At 43.5% G+C, this 21,384-nt stretch overlaps 1 protein-coding gene across 1 annotated transcript in view; it reads left to right on the forward strand.

Annotated features, from left to right (window-relative positions):
- Window positions 1–21,384, forward strand: part of PAH (phenylalanine hydroxylase) — a 71,999-nt gene that overhangs the window by 30,681 nt on the left and 19,934 nt on the right. Inside the window, exons 4-5 of the mRNA XM_019952115.2 lie at window positions 6,025–6,113; window positions 19,219–19,286. Of these exons, the coding sequence (XP_019807674.1) occupies window positions 6,025–6,113; window positions 19,219–19,286 (157 nt within the window). The remainder of the gene's footprint in view (window positions 1–6,024; window positions 6,114–19,218; window positions 19,287–21,384) is intronic.

Here is a 21,384-nt window from a genome sequence, read left to right on the forward strand (position 1 = left end):
AAAATAGGTAACTGTAACTTCGGGGCTGGGGAAATGAGAAGAGCCCAGGTGTCGAGGATGGAGACACAGGTATGAGCTCTGCCCCTGCCACCAGTGGCCTGCGGAACCTTACTTAACCAGACAAGTGTCCCTGGGACTTTGTTTTGAGAGGTTCAAGTGTAATGATGCCACAGGTCTACCTACTGGGTGCCAGTGGCTTCTCATCCTAACCGAAGAGTAGGTGAGCGCGTGGCTGCCGCACCTGTTTCAGGGATGAGAAGCCAGAAACTCAGAAATCAAGGAACTTTCTCTGTGGGAGGGATGGGTAGGAAAGCTGAAACTTGAACGCAGACCTACCGGCTTCCAGTCGGTTCTCTGCAGTCTGCTGCCTTTAGCACTTGCCGTCCGCACCCTGTTTTGCTTCCCAGCCGTGCTCAGCTGGGCCTCTTCCCCAGGCAGTGAGCCATGGCAGGACCTTGGTCCCCCCTGACCCCCCAACACCCAGAACTTGCCTCTCCTGGGTCTCATTTCCTTAAGCCCTGCTCGTCCCTGCTCCCCAGGCTGACAGCTGGTGAACTACTTCTCTTAATCGTCAAGCCCAGCCTGGGTCCTCTTTTCTACTGCAGAGGCTGTACCCAACGGCGGCCTCCGGGAGACAACACCTTAACCTCACATGAGGTCTGGGGAGGGGATGGGGGAACCGATTCAAAGGTAGGACTGGGCTGCTGCCTGGAGAAAGTGTGTAGCAGGCCCATCCCTCCTTATTACCTGGCTTTCTCTAATGATAATAATGATCACGATAGTGATAATAATACCAAATACTCGTAATGTGAGTATCTGTGCCAAGCACTGTCCTAGTCGTAGCTCATTTAATCCTCACACACTCGGAAGTACATCCTCTTATTATAGCCGTTTTACAGATAGGAACCTGGGGAACAAAGGGGTCAAGTAATTTGCACAAAGTCTCAACGTCTCAAAGTAGCCCAGGTGAGATTTGGACCCAGGCAGTCTGGCTCCAGAGTCTGTGTGACTATAGCCACAAAGCTTTGCCACTTCTCTAGCCTGCTCTGTTCTGGGCCTTTTCTGGATGATCATGGGGCCCAGAAGCCACTGAAGGCCCCTGGACTTGGGTGAGCACCCCATGGCCTCGCAGTGCCCCCTCCCCTGGGGGTCCCTGACAGTCTCCCTGACTAGGTCCTGGGACTTGCTAAGTTGCTTCGACCTTTGTCTTCTCTTTGTCAAGACTTGAGTCCTTTGAGTCTTTGCAGCCCTCTCAAGTTCTCTGATATTTTTTTCCACCAAGAGGTCTGAACCAAGCCATGTGGCCCAACTACAAAGTGTTTTCCCTTTGGAGGAGAGAAGAAAAAAAAAGGTCAGCCAAAGCTGAAAATATGCTGCTCTGCTGCCCTCTGGCGTTCAGTTGGGAGCCGGCCAGCTTGGTTCACCCAGCTGTGAACCAAGGCGGGGTCAACAAAGCTTCTCTCCGGAGTAGAGCCCTGTTTCTTGGGTGAGAGAAAGGGAAATGGTGGGGGCCATGCATTCTGGATGCTGAAGAAATGCAGTGGCTCTGCTTCCAGAAACAAGCGAGGCCGACACATTAATTGACTGGAAGTATAAATATATTTTCATGTGTCCCCTGGCCAGCCTCAGCCCTCCATAGTTGGAATATGAAACCCAAAAGGGACTGCAGCGGCTAGTGAATCCCCCAGCTCGAATTTTATACAGGGGGAAACTGAGGCCCAAGATCAGGAATCCTGGTAACATCAGAGCCAGATTGAAAAGGAGCTTGTAACTCCAGTCTCCCTTCTTTCCTCCTCTTCCCCTCCTCCTTTTTCTTCTTCATCATCATCATTAAACTTTTTCCCATCCTAATTGTAAACACCGATTGAGCACTTACTGTGTGGGCCGGTCACTCTGCTAAGATGTGTCCCATTTCCTATAGCATTTAATGCATGCAATGATGGCAATAATAGGGAATGACAGTTTTAATCCATTTTGTGGCTAAAGAAACTAAGGCTCTGAGCGATAAAATGCTCGCTCAGTTACACAACAGAGTAAGTGGTTGACTTCCTGGCCTTGCGGACTTTCTACTCTGCTCCCCGCACTATATTAACGGCAGAGTAAAAAGAAAAAAAAAAAAAATCCCTGGAGCTTGCAGCTGAATAATACTAGTACAGACGTACCTCTTCTGTTGTGCTTTGCTTTACTGTGCTTCACAGATTCTGTGTTTCTTACAAATGGAAGGTTTGTGGCCGCCCTGTGTCAAGCAAGTCTATTGGTGCTATTTTCCCAACAGCATTGGCTCACTTCCTGCCTCTGCGTCCCAATTTGGTAACTCGCACAATAGTTCAAACTTTTTCATGATTATATTTGTTATGGTGTTCGGAGATCAGTGATCTTTGCTATCACTACTATGACTCACTGAAGGCTCAGATGATGCTTAGCATTTTTTAGCAATAATGTATTTTTTATTTAATGTATATACATTGTCTTTTCATACATAATACTGTTGTACACTTAATAGACTACAGTATAATGTAAACATAACTCTTATATGTACTGGGAAACCACAAAATTCGCGTGACTCACTTTATGGTGCTATTCTCTTTACTGCGGTGGTCTGGAACCGAACCCACAGTATTTCCAACATGAGTCTGTATTTACTATGTACCAGACACTGTTCTCAACAAATCACACATATTAACTCTTTTAAACTTATGTTGTTTCTATAAGTATACTTTATTATCCCCACTTTACTTACGGGAAGACTGAGGCACAAAGAGGAATAATTTGTCCTGGATGCCACAGAGGGTAAATATAGAGACAGCATTCAAGCCTAGGCTGTGTGGCTCTGTTATCCAGGCCCTTAACCATGACCAGTCTGTGTCTCCCTGAGGCAAATAGGGAACCAGATCTGGGGCAGATCTAGGAACAGACTCTGGCTATTACAGTCCCCTTGAGCCATGGCAAGGTCGTGTCATGTCTCTAGGACCCTCACCCTGGGGTCTGGAACCACAGGATGTTATATAAAATAGTATCCCCATCTCCTTGCACTGCTTTGTTCTTCTTCAGGAACTTCCCGGCATTGTTATATATTTAAATTTATTTATTGTTTATTCCTTGTCACCCTCACTAGAATATAAGCACCACAGGCATGAAGACTCCACTGTATTCACCTCTCAACGTCCAGTGCCTGGTAGTAGGGGATGCTCAGTACATAATCATGGAAACGCCTTTGGCAGGGCTAACGGCCACCCCGCCCCCCCCAAGTCAGAAAGGGGTGCAGCAGGAAAGGGCTGGGGGCAGCTGTTACTGCCAGAATTATGGATAATTTTTAGGCAAAAGAGAGATTATGAACGAGTGGGGATGGGCTGCCTTGGAAGTGAGGTAACAGGGCGACAACATGCTAGAGAACCAGGAAGGGTCTTGGAGGAAATCCCGAGTCCTGGCTGACTGCGATAGGATGTCCTTCCTCAAGCCCTTCCAAACTCGGGTAAGGAATAGACCCCATTTTCAGTGATGACAACAGAGGTCCATTGTGCAAGGGAAGGCACTGGATTCAAGGAGAAAGAGAAGCTTGAGGAGAATTCAGGTGACAAAGTGGGAAGTCAGGTCCCATGCTAAGTGAGCAGAACATGGTGCGGAGTCATCCCAGACTCCAAAGTCTAGCCTTTGGGACCGCAGAGGTCCATGAAGAGACTTCCCTCCCTGTTCCTCAGTTTCCTCTTCTGTAAAATGGGGATAATAATAACTCCTACCTCATGGGCCTGTTAGGAGAATTGGGTGAAGTACGGTATGTAAAGTGTTTAGGATGGTGCCTAGCACGCAGCAAGAGCTATATAAACATTAGCTGGAATTACTACGTCTGTTCCCATTATTACTATCATAGGGAGCTCACCTTGAGAAGTGGGCTGGTTTTAGGGGCATGGAAGCCTTCAGGTGGGAAACTGTAAACACAATCGGGCCGTCAGGCTCCAGCCCTCACAACCACTGTGCGCCCCACCCCCATACCTGGCAGGACAGATTTTGCGATCCAGAACTGAGACCACAGAGTCATCCAAGCCCGAGTTCCAATCCTGCATCCACTGTTTCCTAGCAGTGTGTGTATTTGGGTTTGTCACTTAGCCTCTCTGTATCTCAGTTTTCTCATTTATAATATGAGCAGACCAGCAGTACCCACCAATAGTACAAATACTAAGTAAAGTATTTAGAATGATACTCAGTGTTAGTTTTTATTACTAACATAGGAATTAGAAAGCTTAGCATCTCAGATCTATGGAAACGAGGCTCTAAATGGACCGTCATTACTGCTATTCAGATAAGCATCTTCTTTTGGTGGAATGCAGCTGATTCCCGTCTGATGCCGTTGTTATTATAGACCATGGAAGACAGTTCCCCACTCTGGCCACTAGATGGCACGCATGTTCTTTCCTGCCCCACCCGAGCAGGGCCAGAATCAGAAATAACGTGCAAGAGATGGAAAGCTACCTTTTTGTGGGCCACTCGGCTGCACCCTTTGCCTGCATTCTCATTTACACCCCGCAACAATCCCCAGATTAAAGGAGATATTTCACCAAAAATGCTAAGCATAGAGGCTGGCACGTGGTAAGGTCTCAAAAAATGTTTGGGATGCTTTCTATTGCTGTTGCTGCTATTCTCCGTTTCACGGAGTTGGGACTGAGACACAGAGAAGATGAATAGGCAGCTGGGGCCGAGATTCTAAGCCAGACCTAACTGGCTGTAGGTTCAGCATCTTTTCCCCTAAACTTTCCTCCCTCCTTTCCCTCCATGCACCTAGAACTACAGTGCACTCCTGCCTGGTTCCTGACTGCTTGGAACTTACAGTTCAAAATGTCCTCGTCTGTTCATTCTTAGGATGACTCCACTCCCAGTGTGTCTTCTTTCTTGAAGGCCACATACATTTAGGAGCTACCACCTGCGCTTCGCCCTGGGGTCCCTCTGCAGGACCCAGTCACTGTGGGTCACACAACGCAGACCCCATCTTCTCTCCCACTATGCTGCTGCTTCAGAACAAGCCCACAGATTTTTAGGTGCTGCAAGGCATCGTCAAACTGCCGGACTGCATTCATTCTATGTCACCGGTGGCTTTCAAATTGGCTTTGGCATCAAACGGTTTTGCTGGGGTCCCTGGGGGCCCTTTTGGGAGGGAGACTCATGATAGGAAGATGGGGTCAAGAGAAGAGAGCTCACGGGCTCATCTGTGCTTACAGTAGAACAGCTCTGTTTTACCTAATTTATATTCCGGAATACGCCTGAAACACATATTACATGAAATATTCTGCTGCTACAGTAAACCTTCAAAAACCACTCCACTATGCCACGATAGGTGGAAAGGAGACGAATTTTGAGATAATTCAGAGAAAATTTCCAGGAAAGAGAGTATGTTTAGGAATGTGTTTTCAAATTAGTTTCCAAGGTGCTAAGTGAAATAAGTCAGACAGAAAAAAAAAGTTAAATACCGCATGGTATCACATCTAGGTGGAATCTTCAAAAAGAAAAAAGGTAAACTCATAGAAACAGAGAGTAGATAACCGGTTGCCAGGGGCTTCAGGGTCGGGAAATAGGGAGAGGTTGGTAAAAGGGTACAGACTTTCAGCTATAAGATGACTAAGGTCTGAGGATCTAACGTAAAACATAATGACTATAGTCGATAACACTGTATTGCAGCAATGAAATTTGCAAAGAGAGTAGAATCCTCCCCCCACAAAAGATAAATATATGAGGTGATGCATGTGAATGGGGAGAATCCTTTCACCACGTATATGTCTATCAAATCCCCATGGTATATGCTTAAAATACCTTAAATTTTTGTTGATTATACTTCAGTAAAGTTGAATAAGCAAATAAGTAAATAAAATTAGTTTCCAAGGAAAATAAGATTTGACTTTCATGGGTTAGCTGGGACCCCACTTGCCACCACCGTGGACTTTAATTGGAGCTGGTCCCAAGCTTCTGATCTCGGTGAGGGCTTTGGCCGCGTCCTGCCAATCTGCTGCTCAGGACTTTGTCCTTTCTGTGTTGCAGTGCCCTGGTTCCCAAGAACCATTCAAGAGCTCGACAGATTTGCCAATCAGATTCTCAGCTATGGAGCGGAACTGGATGCAGACCACCCCGTGAGTCCATGGCCCCTCTGATGAGATTCTGTTAGTACCTCCCCTGCCGCACCGGACTCCCCGCCCTTCCTTTGGAGCCATGTGTCTTTGTTTGCTTGTACCACAAACATTTATTGAGTGCCTACTTAGACATCTTCAGCAACATCGTTGTCATGGTTACTATTGTTGAAGCAAATACAGATCATTATCTACATCCAGAAACTATTGTTTATGTATCATATATGTAAGTGATGTGTACACACACACACACACACAAGCACACACACATATGTAAACTATCTTTATTTCTGACTTGGTCCCACTCCAGAGGTTTAAATCAAGCGTCCGGGAAACACTAAACTACTAACAACTCTGCCAGGTACAGTGGAGCTGTAGGGAGTGGTGACACTGGATTTCAAAGCCTGAGAACAAGATGCTAGTCCAATAAGGAACTGGGAGGCTTTAGGAGCTGAGGGTACAGCATATGCAAAGGCTCAGCGTTCTGAAAGTATCCGGAATATTTGGGGAATGGCTGGCTGGCGTGTTAGGTGTGAGCGTTTGAGAGTGTCAGATTATGAGCCTGGGCGGTGGGTTGTGGTCAGAACTTAAAAGATCTGATGTATCTGACAGAGAACTCGGACTGTGTTCCGTGTCCTTTAATATTTCTAAGTGAAGGACCAGGGTCAGGGATCTTAATCATTCCCCTTTTCTAGGGCGGAGGGTTCCAGGGAGGAGCAGCCCGTGGGTGAGAAATGCCACCATCATGTTGATGGTCTTTTATTCTCTGCCCAGGCAAATGGTCCCTCAATCTTTAAATGACGTGGAAGCTGTTTTCCTTCACAAAAGCGATGGTTACTGTAACTTCCTGGGAGCCTCTGCATTTCATCAGGACTCTGTTTTCTTCTTCCATTTATGTGGTCTTTACAGTTGAGCAGGTCGTGAACTTGCTCTTCACAAGGGCTCTTTTCAGTAAGCAAAACAGACGTTCCCATTTTACAGACAGATTCATTAAGGCCCAACATGAGTAAATAACTTTTCTAAGGTCCCATGCTGAACTTTGGATCCTTTGACTCTTACCTCAGTGCTCACGGTGCCTGAGGACAAACGTCTAGCCAGTGACAGAACTTCAGGCCTCTTCACAGAGACAAAGAGCAAGCTATTTCGGGGGTAGGCTGGCCTTTTAAAACATGAACAGTTGTTGTTCCAATTCAAATCGTAAACCCCTTAGCGTGGACTCGAAAATACAGAAAAGCATGAGGAAGGGAATGAAGATCATCCGTAATCTCTTTTTTAATCTTATTTATTTTTTATTTCTCTTTTTTCTCTTGGTACTATTCTGCACTTTTTTACACTGACAAAGTGTTTTATAAACAGAAGCAAAGGTGAATTCCCCCCCTGCTCCTAGGCTTCAGAACAGAAAAAACAAAAATCATCTATTACACTGTCCAAAAATAATCGATATTTTATTTATTTAGACAGACATGAACATATATGTGTTAAATGCAGTGCCACAACTTACTAACCAGCCCCCAACAGCGAGCTCGTAGGAGGCTTTCAGTCTTTCACTGTTACGATAATTTGGCAGTGAATCTTCCTGCCTGTGTGTGTGAACTCCCAGAGCTTCTTTGATTCTTACTTGTGAAGTTACTTAATCTAAGGATAGAAATTGGATTTCAGGCTCCCCACCTTTATTTAATTAATTAATTAATTAATTAATTTATTATTGGAGTATAATTGCTTTACAATGGTGTCTTAGTTTCTGCTTTATAACAAAGTGAATCAGTTATACATATACATATGTTCCCATATCTCTTCCCTCTTGTGTCTCCCTCCCTCCCACCCTCCCTATCCCACCCGTCTAGGTGGTCACAAAGCACAGAGCTGATCTCCCTGTGCTATGCAGCGGCTTCCCACTAGCTATCTATTTTACGTTTGGTAGTGTATATATGTCCATGCCACTCTCTCGCTTTGTCACAGCTTACCCTTCCGCCTCCTCGTGTCCTCAAGTCCATTCTCTAGTAGGTCTGTGTCTTTATTCCCGTCTTACCCCTAGGTTCTTCATGACATTTTCTTTTCTTAAATTCCGTATATATGTGTTAGCATATGGTATTTGTCTTTCTCTTTCTGACTTACTTCACTCTGTATGACAGACTCTAGGTCTATCCACCTTATTACAAATAGCTCAACTTTGTTTCTTTTTATGGCTGAGTAATATTCCATTGTATATATGTGCCACATCTTCTTTATCCATTCATCCGATGATGGGCACTTAGGCTGTTTCCATCTCCGCGCTATTGTAAATAGAGCTGCAATGAACATTTTGGTACATGACTCTTTTTGAATTATGGTTTTCTCAGGGTATATGCCCAGTAGTGGGATTGCTGGGTCATATGGTAGTTCTATTTGTAGTTTTTTAAGGAACCTCCATACTGTTCTCCACAGTGGCTCTATCAATTTACATTCCCACCAACAGTGCAAGAGGGTTCCCTTTTCTCCACACCCTCTCCAGCATTTATTGTTTGTAGATTTTTTGATGATGGCCATTCTGACTGGTGTGAGATGATATCTCATTGTAGTTTTGATTTGCATTTCTCTAATAATTAATGATGTTGAGCATTCTTCCATGTGTTTGTTGGCAGTCTGCCTGTCTTCGTTGGAGAAATGTCTATTTAGGTCTTCTGCCCATTTTTGGATTGGGTTGTTTGTTTTTTTGATATTGAGCTGCATGAGCTGCTTGTAAATTTTGGAGATAAACCCTTTGTCAGTTGCTTCATTTGCAAATATTTTCTCCCATTCTGAGGGCTGTCTTTTGGTCTTGTTTATGGTTTCCTTTGCTGTGCAAAAGCTTTGAAGTGTCATTAGGTCCCATTTGTTTATTTTTGTTTTTATTTCCATTTCTCTAGGAGGTGGGTCAAAAAGGATCTTGCTGTGATTTATGTCATAGAGTGTTCTGCCTATGTTTTCCTCTAAGAGTTTGATAGTTTCCTCTCCCTGCAAAAACTAGAGGTGAAGTCAGAGCATTTGGATGCCGGTCCCATCTTCCTGGGTAGGATGCAACCCAGTCCCATGGGGCCCTGGGGATGGCCAGTGTCATACAAGGAGAAGCTTTACATCCCCTTTGACGAGTCAGTGTCGGGCCGTTCTGCCCTGGGAGCAAAACATCTCCAAAAATACTGTTTCTAAGAAAAGCTGGCCACCCTTGACCCCGTACCTGGTATGGGCCCTGTCGGGCGTTTTCTCCTCTTCCCCAGCTGCCTCCTCCTTCCCTGTCTCATGTCCCATCTGTTGGCCACGTGCCTGGCTCACAGGGAACAGTGGGGGAAGAGGCCAGTCCTCAGATATGGCCTGTTCCCTCTCTTTATCCTCTTGTCTCCTCAGAGGCAGTCAGGGCTGGACTTAAAACTCCTCTGGAATTCATTGTCTTTACAGATCCAGCCCATGTCTTTGGGTCCCTGGGCTCTCCATGTCATGCATTTTATCATAAAACTATAATTTATCAGGTACACAGTCCACCTGACGAGGAGGCCAGGCTCTCTCTGTTCCTTCCTGTGGCTTCTCATCAGATCCCGGGAACTCACAGGCCAATGTCAAGAGTAAACCCTCCAGGGTGCTTCCCTGCAGCCTCTGGGCCTCACAGGGCCTGGCCCCACCATGAGGAGTGGCTGGGGTGTCCTCCCCGAAAGAACCCTCCGTTCCTTGTGGTCCCCCGGTGTTCAGGATGACCTCCCCCTGACCCCCTGCCCTGGCAGCGTGCGCTGACATTGGACCCAGCAACTCACTTCAGGGCCTCCAAAACAGCCACTTGGAGAAACGAGACCAAGGAAGATTGTTCCTGAAAGGCAGGGTAAAGGGCATTTGCCTTTCAGCTCGCCAGTGAAGCGGGACCGTGAAATGGGGTAGCTGACCTTCTTTCTTCTGCCAGCAGTCTCCCGCCTTCTCTCCTTCCCTTCTTCCTTCCACAAACATTTATTAAGCGAATGACATTCACAGCTAGCATTTCTTACACGTGGACTGTATGTCAGGCACTGTGCTAAATGTTTTACCCACATTTTCAAAATTTAAATGTTAGAACCATCCTGGGAGGATTGTATTTTCTCATTTTCAGAGGAGAAATCTCAGATGAAGAGGGCTGTGTGGCCTCACGTGTATGTGAACTGTGTCCCAAGCCGCGTAGAGGAAAGGGGGTGGAAATGATTCATAAGACATGGTTCCTGCCCTCCAGGGGCCTTCAGTCTCGGGGTAGAGCAGGGAGGGGTGCCCACTCTTCCCAAGGGATGCCGGAGGGGACTGGGATACAGCTTGGCAGGCGGAATTCAAGTGGGTCTGTGGGATTCCCATTTCTAAAACGGACTCTCCTTTCTCTGACCACCTCCCAGCCTCTGTGCTCCTGTTCATGTCATTTCCTTTCTCTGGGACACTTTTCCCTATCCTCTCACTTCTTTCCCTGCTGGCAAACCTCTCTTCATCTTTTAAGGCCCAACTCATATATCTAGGTTTCCGTAAAGCCTTCCCCCTACTTCTTTCCCCAGGCCAAGCTTTTCACACTGATGCTGCAGAACTGTGTGCACTGTGTTTTATACTTTGAACACAGAGCATCAGATCAAAATAAACTCACTACCTCATAGGACTTCTACAAGGGTCATGAGCATGATTCTCAAATTGCAGTCTTTGAAAAGAAATTCATGATCAAAGGGAGAAAGGCTGTATCCTAGAACCTCATTTTAAGCATTTACAAGTCCCATTAGAGGCTTTGGAAAATCCTGTAAAAATGACACCCATTCAACCAATGCCCCTTAAGTTTATTTACCCATGGAACCCCTTTTTCATGGAATACTATGCAATATTATCTTAAATGGTAAGTGTTCCATGGAACACAGCTTGGGTGATATTTGGTTAAATCATAACACACAAAGTACATGATTAAACACCAGGTTTAATGAGTCAGACAGCATACGGTATCAGTTCTAAGTTCACTATCAGTTCTAACGTTCAGTCCAGTTGGGGGACTGGAATGGTTAGGGAGGACTTTGGGAAAGAGGGAGATCTGAGGTGAGCCCTCTAGTAACAAGGTCAATAGGGCCAACTGTTTATCAAACAACCCCCAAATCTCTATGGATTTACCCAATAAAAGTTCATTTCCAGTGTTGGTCAATAGGGAAACTGCTTCATGCAGTCTTGACAGAGACCAAGTCTCCTTCCATCTAATGGAAGAACCCTCATCTGGGTCCTGGAAGCTGTCTCCATTCTCCCAGGCATGGGAGAAGAAAGTAAAAATTATGCCTGGGAGGTTTTTATGATCCAGGATTCAAGGTGACTCACTTAGCTTCACTCGAATTCCACCGACTGCAGCTCAGTCACAGGGCTGCTACTTCCTGCAAAGGAGGCTGGGAACAGTGGTTTAGCAATGTTCTCTGAAAGTAAGGGGGCTCAGATATTGGGGAGCACAAGGAACCTCTGCCACACAGACCCAAACCCCAGAGCTCCCTCCTCCAGTTTCCCTGGCACCTGCTGAAGATCTGCACAAGGGGAGGCTTTCTGGTGGAGAAAATATTAGCTAATACAACTGCTTTTCTGTGTCTCTTTCTACTTCTTGATCTAAATCTCTCAAACTGCTTTTCAATCTTTCAAGGCGTGGATATTGACTTTCCCTACTCTCCAGAAAGAGCCTCGCTCATCCCCAAGAGCAGGTCTTTCCAGTACGTCTCTCCTTCCCTCTTCCTTTGCCCATCCATCCTTCTCCACCCGAGAGCCCTGTCAAAGTCTGTTCTAAGGATTAGTCAGCTAGCTGAGTCATCAAAGACTTCCTTTAAAAAAAAATTATTTATTTATTTGGCTGCGCTGAGTCTTAGCTGTGGCACAAGGGCTCTTAGTTGAGGCATGCATGCGGGATCTAGTTCCCTGACCAGGTATTGAACCCAGGCCCCCTGCATGGGGAGCATGGAGTCTTAACCGCTGGACCAGTGGGGAAGTCCCTCATCAAAGACTTCTTGCACTTCTACTAAGCTGCTCTGTCAAAAGCATAATTTTTAAAGAGATACAGGTAGATAGTGAACATCTGTCTAAAATCCATTGACCTGGTTAGTAAGGGAAACAAGATGACAAGGATGGTGCAAAGGAAGATACAAGAGACCAAAGCATATATATGGTCATTGAAAAGTAGGACGCCAGATGAGACTGAAAAGGTGAATACACATGACTAACGTCCTATAAAACAATAAGCCATCACCATGAGTGTTTTCTACTGGAAAGAAGTCATTTGCAACTTGATCATAAAATAAATGTTTTGCAACTTACCAATCTTCTAAAAGTCAACATATAACTTTGAAGAGTTTGGGCCTTACTAAGTAGTCAGTTGCACATCAAACAAATATACCTGCCCCTAGAGCATACAGTGAGCTTGTTAGCCAGTGATCTAATAGGACTTTGAAAAGGCACACAGTAATTTTTTTTGCCTAAGTTTTGCGTAATTTTTCTTAACAGCTCCTACTCAGGAGTATGCTAAGTACGCTTTGCCCTGAAAATCCAGTGATAAGTAAGATAAACAGATTCCTGAGTTTAGTAATTATTAACAAATATAATGATCGAAAGGAGAAGCACTCAATTTGCCGAGGGAACTTATTGTAGAGGGAAACTAATAAACTTCAGGACAATCAAGGTAGGTTCCTAAAAGCTGAAACCAAGTTGGAAAGACCAAGTAGTAGCTTGTTAGTCTGAGAGAGTGTGAAAGAGTGTTCCAATCACAGGGAACAGCATGTGTGAAGGCCTTAACATGGGAAAAAGCATAGTGTGTTCAAAGAATTCAAATAAGACTGATTTGGATAAATTTGGAGACGTAGTATACAGGCAATTGTAGTTGGAAACATAGGCAGGGCCAAATCACGTACAACCTTGTGCACAATGTTAAGGATTTTGGACTTTATCCTAAAAGTGGTAAGAAGCCATTGAAAGTTTGTAGAGCAGAGAGAGACCCTACCAGGTTGGTATGTTGTAAGTCTCCTTGGGCTGAAGTGAGGGAGGGGGTTATGAGGAACAGACAAAGAAAGGCCACTTGGAAAGTATTTGTAGTAGTCCAGGAGAGAAATGATGGGGGCCTGAATCAAAGTGTAGCAGTGAGGGCTTCCCTGGTGGCGCAGTGGTTGAGAGTCCACCTGCCGATGCAAGGGACACGGGTTCATGCCCCGGTCCGGGAAGATCCCACATGCCGCGGAGCGGCTGGGCCTGTGAGCCATGGCCACTGAGCCTGCGCGTCCGGAGCCTGTGCTCTGCAACGGGAGAGGCTGCGACGGTGAGAGGCCTGCGTGCCGCAAAAAAAAATAAAAATTAAAAAAAAAAGTGTAGCAGTGAGATTAAAGTAAAAAGGATAAACTCAAGATATTTGAAAGGAAAAATGGACAAAAATTATCAAATGTGAAGAGGAGAGAGGTAAAACAATTCCCAGATTACTGACTTGGGAAGTCAGGTATCAGAATCTTTTCCAGGACAGTCTTCTTGGCCTTATTGGTGGTGACCGTGGCCAGCCATGCAGAGTGGGCAAGAGGAGGGGTTGTGGTCAGCGCCGTCCTTGTCTATTGACTTGCAAGTCTTTGGTGAGTGTCTATGGCGTGGCGATGGCAGGTACTTAAAAAATACGACTTAGAACTTCTTGTCTCCTGTGTACCATCCTTCCTCCAGTTGGTGTGGGACTGATAGAATGCAGAAAGACTCTCACTATTGCCCTAGATGCAAAATAAATCGCAAGGTAAGAATTCGGCAGGTGCTCTTTTAAAAGCCCAGGGATGGGTGACGGGACTGAGTGAGCCATTCCAGAGTACATCCTTTTCATATTCTGAGCCAGACTTCTCAGCTTGTGGATTTCCCACCATTGTGCACAAATGCATCATTTTTTCACTGTCTCCTTTGTACTCGGAATTTTACATGATACCCTGCTTACATTACCTAATCTAATCCACCCGACACTGCGAGGTAACTACCGTTACTAGTTTCATTTTACTGATGAAGAAACTAGGGCTCTGAGAGGTGAACTAACCATCAGGCCATGCTCCTAGGGATTGAATGAGTGAGTAATCCAACCCAGCGTGTTCAACTTCAGTAGTCTAAAGATGGCATTTCTGAGGTTTAATCTCCACCATGATATCAAGAAATGATAAAGATCTCAGTCTAGAAGAATACTCACTCGGAAGACTTTTCCATATGGTTACTGTCTCCCCAAAATCCCCACTGAAGCAAAAGCACAGACTTCGACACCACAAGTAACACAAATGCTGAGATTAAGGAAAGTGATTGCATGTGGACCGCAGGTGATGTTACCACTTCGCACCCTGTAGAATTCTCTCCCCTTTCTCCCATCCATTTCTCCTCTCTTCCCCCTCTCCCTCCCCACTCCTTCACCAACAATATATTTTCCTGTCAAACATACTTGGTTACATGCAGTGCGACCAAAATTGCTGCTATTAGCTTATTTGAGACAGGATGATTAGTCATCACCAACTGTAGCTTAATTCAGAGTGTATTCCACATGTCTGCAGAGGCCCGTGGTCACCTGGCAGCCCAGAGGATGCAAGACCCAGTCCCTGAGAGACGGACCCCAGACTTTCGCTGCTAACTGAGAGAGCAAAAGTCTGTGCCGCCTAGTTGGCAGGGTCCCTTCGCAGGCTGATAATGAACTTCTTAGAAACTTGAGCTGGCAAAGGACCACGGTTAGAAACCTCCCCATATGGAAAATCTTTGTATTATATTATATTTGGATGTGTTGATATAGCTCAATGTATGAATCTGCTGTCACCTCCCATAATAATCTGAGATGGATTTTTAATATTATTTTACTTTTCTTCTAATTATAAAAGGAGTAGGGATAAATTAGGAGGTTGGGATTAACATCTACACACTACTATATATTGAATAGATAACCAACAAGGACCTACTGGATAGCACAGGGAACTATAATCAATACTTTGTCATAACCTATAAGGGAAAAGACTGAAAAAGATATATATGTATATGTATGTATAACAACCACTGCGCTATATACCTGAAACTAACATGATGTTATAAATCAATTATACTTCAAATAAATAAAGTGAAACAATAAAATAAACTCAAACTGTAAAAAGGAAAAAGAAATCCACACTCACAGTAGAAAAATTCAAAAGCCTAAACAGTACAGAAGAATAAAACAGTTCCCATTTTCATACCTTTTGTTGGATTTGGTTGTATTTATTCCATCATTTCATTTTTATGCTATTTATATAATCCCTCTGACACAGTTGATACCTACTGGATATATAATTTTATATTAAGCTTTTTTTTTTTCACTGATGGAAAAGTCTTTAAACTGCCTAGACACAGTACATTGAAGATTAAAGATAAATGGGAAGAGAAATTGCAATGGGCATCCCATTCTGGAGACAGTATAATGAAGTAGAAATCCACTGGGTAAGGGAATTCTTCGCTTGTCTCCCTGGTTACCCGTCTCAGCCCTCAAACCTCAACTTACCACCTGGCTAGGACCAGAAAACCCAAGTGGAGGTACAGGTTCTGCAGTTTAGGGACCCTGGGCAATTGGCTCTACGGGCTTCACTTTCTTCATGTCTAGATCAAAATACAAATATAGATATTCTCCAAGGCACCTCACAAGCGCAAAAGTCTATGCTTTGTACTTAGGGGCTAGAGAAGGCCATGACTGTTAAATAAGACTTGTAGGTGAGGATGACTGTAAAGGTCAAGCATTAATGATTGACAAACATTAACGTTATATTCTGAGTCCTAAGTATGGAGATGTGTTCTTCATTTAGCCCAGTAGACAGGTTCCTAAAAGGGTGTGTTAGAGCTGCTTGGAAATCAAAGGATAGTGCCCAATCTTCTTACTATATCATCCCACAGCAACTTACCTTCACCCAGTAGAACTGGGCCCAGCACAGTTTTAAGTTTTCAGATTCCTAAGCTTTTCTGTTTATTCAAAACCATTCAGTGCTTAAGAGAAAACACTCTAGTTATACTTTGTAATGACCATGTCCTGGAATCTTTTCTAAATTGAATAATCACTTAATTTATCTGGGATTTGGTTTTAGAACAAAAAAACGAAACAGTATGGTAATTTTACTTTACTTTTCCAGTGTGAAACGTTTACATTTCTCTGTTTCTCAAAACATATCCTGGGAAACAAAATAGGGAACTCCTTTCTTCCCTCCCTCCCTCCCTTTGTTTATTCCTCCCTCCCCCTTAAGCTTTTCTTCCTTTCCTCTTTCAGCAAGTGTTTGTAGTTCTTTCTGTGTGCCAGACTCTATGCCATGGATTGTCAGGTGAAATTACATTATATACATGAACCCCTGGGTTTTTGGAATTATTGGTCGAGCTGGATTTTAAAAAACCAAAAAAATAACCAACCAACCAATCAAACAAACAAAAAAAACAATATCTGAAAGTCAGGGAGTATTTATGCTTTAAAAAAAGTCTTTACATATTACTCTCCGCGACATTAGCCTTTGTTTTTGATTCACTAATGTCTTGGTTTGGAGGGATGGTGGGACAGAGAAATTTCAAGCTAAAGTGATGGACGGCATGGTTTATTGGTAAATGCTTGGAGGGAACAAAGCAAAGTTCTACAGTGGTGACACCAGTGTCTTGTCTTACTAAAACTCAGATCACAATCAATTTTGGGGGGAAAATGACCTTTTTTCTAGCTTTATTGAAATATAATTGACACAACATCGTGTAAGCTTGATGCTGATTTAATACATGTATATATTGTGAAATGATTACCATAATGAGGTCAGTTAACAACTCTATCACTTCTCATAATTACTGTTTATTTCCTGTGGTGAAAACATTTAAGATTTACTCTCTTAGCAATTTTCAAGTATATAAGACACTATTGTTAACTATAATTGTCGTGCTGTACATTAGATCCAGAACTTATTCATCTTGTAACTGGAGGTTTGACCCCTTAACCAACATCTCTCCCTGTTTATCCCACTCTCCATCCTCTGGCAACCACCAATCTACTCTCTGTCTATGAATTTGGCTTTTTTGGATTCCACGTATAAGTGAGATCATACAGTATTTGTCTTTCTCTGTCTGACTTATTTCACTTAGTAAAATGTCCTCAAGTTCCATCCGTGTTGTCAGAAGGTTTCCCTTCTTTTTTATGGATGAATAATATCCCATTATTTGTATATACCACGTTTTCTTTATCCATTTATCTGTCAGTGAACACTTAGGTTGTTTATTATGTCTTGACTATTTGAATGAGGCTTCAATAACATAGAGGTGCAGATATCTCTCCAAGGAAGTGATTTTATTTCCTCTGGATATATACCTAGAAGTGATATTGCCGGATCGTATGGTAGTTCTATTTTCAATTTTTTGAGGAACCTCCATATTGTTTCCCAAAGTAGCTGTACCAGTTTACATACCCACCAATAGTGCACAAAGGTTTCCTTTTCTCCACATTCTTGCCAACACTTATCTCTCGTCTTTTCGATAATAGGTATTCTAACAAGTATGAGATGATAGCTCATTGTGATTTTGATTTGCATTTTACTGATGATTAGTGATGTTGAGCATCTTTTCATGTACCTGTTGGCCATTTGTATGTCTCCTCTGCCTATTTCTAAATCAGATTATTTGATTTTTTTTCTATTGAGTTGTATGAGTTCCTTATATACTTTGGATATTAACTCCTTATCTGGTATGGTTTGCAAATATTTTCTCCCATTTTATAGGTTGCTTTTCATTTTGTTAGTTGTTTCTTTTGTTGTGCAGAAACTTTTTTGTTTGATGTAGTCCCACTTATTTACTTTTGTTTTTGTTGCTTGTGCTTTTGGTGTCATATCCAAAAATTCATTCCCTAGACCAATGTCAAGGAGCAATCGAGAGAAAGAAGAACAAAGCTGGAGGAATCACATGTCCTGGTTTCAAACTATATTACAAAGCTATAGTAATCAAAACAGCATGGTACTGGCATAAAAGCAAACAGACTAATAGAACAGGATCAAGAGCCTAGATATGAACTCATGCACATACAGTCAACTAATATTTGACAAGGGAGCCAAGAATACTCAATGGAGAAAAGAATAGTCTCTTCAGTAAATGATGTTGGGAAAACTGGATATTAACATGCAAAAGAATGAAATTAGACCCCTATCTTACACCACTCACAAAAAATGAATTTGAAATGCATTAAAGACTTAAATGTAAGACCTGAAACAATAAAACTCTAAGAAGAAAATATAAGGAAAATGTCCTTTTAACCAATTGGGATCATGTCCATCTCAGGGATGTGACCTCCCCCCACACCCCCAACACTGAAAGACACACTTGGCCTCTTTTCACTCAGAAGTGTGGTGCTTGCCAATTGCTGAGGAAAGGCTGCCTGCAGGTCAGCCTCAGAGGAGAAATTATTATCATCTATGTACTGAGGCAGAATCTCAGTGAGTTGAGCCCCTGCCAAGTTGTAAAGGTTGACATTTACTGAAGTGAAGTGAAAAGAGCAAGAACTGGGTGATTCAAATCCTGGCTTCAACTTCACCGGACTGCACTTCTCTGAGCCAGTGTGTATTCTGGAAAGAAAGGGATAATCATACTGGTCTACCTTACACATTTGTTGTGAGAGTTATAAATAAAATAAGTTCGTAGCACGCGTAGACTAGTACATAATAGACACTCGATAAATGGCATTTTTTTCTAAATTGCAATAGCAGTAAGCATGTACTTGTTTGTCTCTCAAGAAGTCAGGAGGCAGTGCTAGACACATGCCATTGGTCAGGAATTTAGCAGCTATTGTATATCTTCTTCATAGACACTCATCCTAATAACTCTGCCGAGTTTAGCAAGTTTACAAGTTAGAATGCTGTAGATCAGATATCTTTAAAACCTGGACACTGTTTGCACTTTGGAATCCCAAGGCAGAGGCTCACACTGAGTTGAAAGCATTGCTAGTAATGCGTCACTCACGATATTTAGTGGGAGAGCTTACCCTCAGTTTAACTGAGACTTTATTTTCAGAGTATAATCAGGGGAAGGAGAGATGCACTCTCAGAGCTCAAGGACCCCCACTCAAAACATGCATAGATATGCCAGGTCTCTCCCACGAAAGCCTGGAGAAATCAAGTATCTCCTTTCTTCCTAGGGCTTTAAAGATCCTGTGTACCGAGCAAGACGGAAGGAATTTGCTGACATTGCCTACAACTATCGACAGTAAGTCTGCTCTTCAGGGTGGGAGGTGGAGCAGGGGGTGGGGGGCGTGCCAGCCTCTCCCTCGCCCAAAGGGAAACTACCGGTGTAGAGAATCTCCCCTGTGTGTGTATGTATGTGTGTGTGTGTGTGTGTGTGTGTGTGTGTGTTTAAACCCTCCCTTGAATAACACACATTTTAAAAAATGGACCGCAACACAAAACAAAATTACCCTCTGTGCCAGGGCCCAGCTCTCTCCCAGGCTTTGTTGTGTAATTACGCAGGGATGTCTGAAGTAATTATAAAAGGCCTCAGTCCTGAGTAAAATAGCCTCTGGTATTCTCCACATTGAACGGGAAGCTGGCAAAAGAGAATCTTTTACATTCAAGAGGGAGTTGGCTGCTTTACTGAAATGGTGAAGCATTGGAGGTTTCAGGAGAGCCAAGCCTCAGGGTTCGACTTTCATCTGATCTGACCCAGATGTGAAGGGCAATTTTAGGATGAGTTTATTTTTTTCTATCTGGGGTTCTGTGCTCCTCCTCTACCAGATTTCAGTCAAAGGAAAATGCAAATGTCAAATATGTTATTTGGGAAGAGAACCACATTGCTATTTTGAGTCCTCAGAAACTACAGAAATGCTCCCATGAGAAACTCAGTGTTTTGGGACCTGAGCTCCCTTCCTGAGTTAAGAGTGTGAGAAAAGACATGCCCAAGAAGAAAGGAACAGGTTGTTCAGAACACTGAGGTGATGGTATTTTAGCAGCTTTGCTAGAATATGAGGGAGATAAAGGAGATGCTAGGGCTCTGTATACTGAATAAAAGCCTACCTTCCAAAGGGAAAGACTTCCAGAGAAAATGAGAAAATTCCTTTCTCTGAATGAGTCCTGGTAGTAGAAAGATCCAGAACAGTGCAGGCCTTGTTCATATCTAGACCCAGCTGGGCCTTGGCTTGCGGCAAGCAGGAATCACAGAACATGGTACCTCTCTCCCCTGTCCCCACCGTGGCCCCAGCATGGACAGGTAGACACCATCAAATCAGGTACAGACAAGAGTCCTTCTTGAGATAGTCAGTAATAATAGGTCATATTTACCATCTCCTTGCTATGTCTGGGGCTTTGCTAAATGCTTAGTTTACATTATTTCATTTAGTTTTAATAATAACTCCCCCTTTTTCAGGTGGGAAAACTAAAGCTTAAAAAAGATTAAGTAACTTGCCAAAGTTATAGAACTAGTAGGTGGCATAGTCTGGTTTTGAACGCAGGCTTGTTTAACTGCAAGTTGCTCTCAACCACTTCCCTGAGTGTCTGGGGATCTCTGAGTCAGGAGACCACACTTCTTCACATAATCCAGGAGCTGCTTATGAGACACATTCACTCCTTCTTGGCTGTTGGGATTTGAAGGGAAAAACTCAAATCCACCTCCTTTCCATAAAAATGTTACACCTGACGAAGAAGTATGGAATTGGTTGAATGCCTCATGATTCTGGATGGTCATCGGATAAGTTAAACTGGTTTTTGAAAACTATTCATAGATGGCTGGTACTCAGAGGAACACCAGAGATCTTCCAGTCAATTTTCTACCTTGTATAGATGAATCCCAAATGGTTAAGTGATGTACTCAAGGTCATATATCTCATTAGGGACTGAACTTGTCCTCCAATTCAAAGCCTATTTCCAGCCTCATCTCAGCTCATCTCTTTTGAACTTTTGATGCTATTTACTACCCCTTCCTTCTTTGCAATTGTCTTTTATCTCGGTATCTGGTACAATTGATTCTCATTCTTTCAAGATTCCTCGCTTAAATTTATTTGAGACCCCCAAACTCGGGGCACTTTCACACTCATTCCCAGACATGCACAGAGCAGGGAAAAATGTGAGTCCCCTGCCACATTTGTTGAATTTTTGTTCTTTTTGTCGGTAATTTTGCTGTTTAAAATGGCACTGCAGCGTAGTGCTGAAGTGCTGGCTGGTGTTCCTAAGTACAGGACGGCTCTGACGTGCTTAATGGGGAGAACGTGTTAGATACGCTTCCTTCAGGCCTGAGTTGTAGTGCTGTTGGCTGTGAGTTCAGTGTGAATCTATCAACAAATACGTTAACCAAGGTGTCTTTAACCAGAAGCACA

Source organism: Tursiops truncatus, chromosome 11 (genome assembly GCF_011762595.2).
Source record: "Tursiops truncatus isolate mTurTru1 chromosome 11, mTurTru1.mat.Y, whole genome shotgun sequence".
In the NCBI taxonomy this organism is placed as follows: domain Eukaryota; kingdom Metazoa; phylum Chordata; class Mammalia; order Artiodactyla; family Delphinidae; genus Tursiops; species Tursiops truncatus.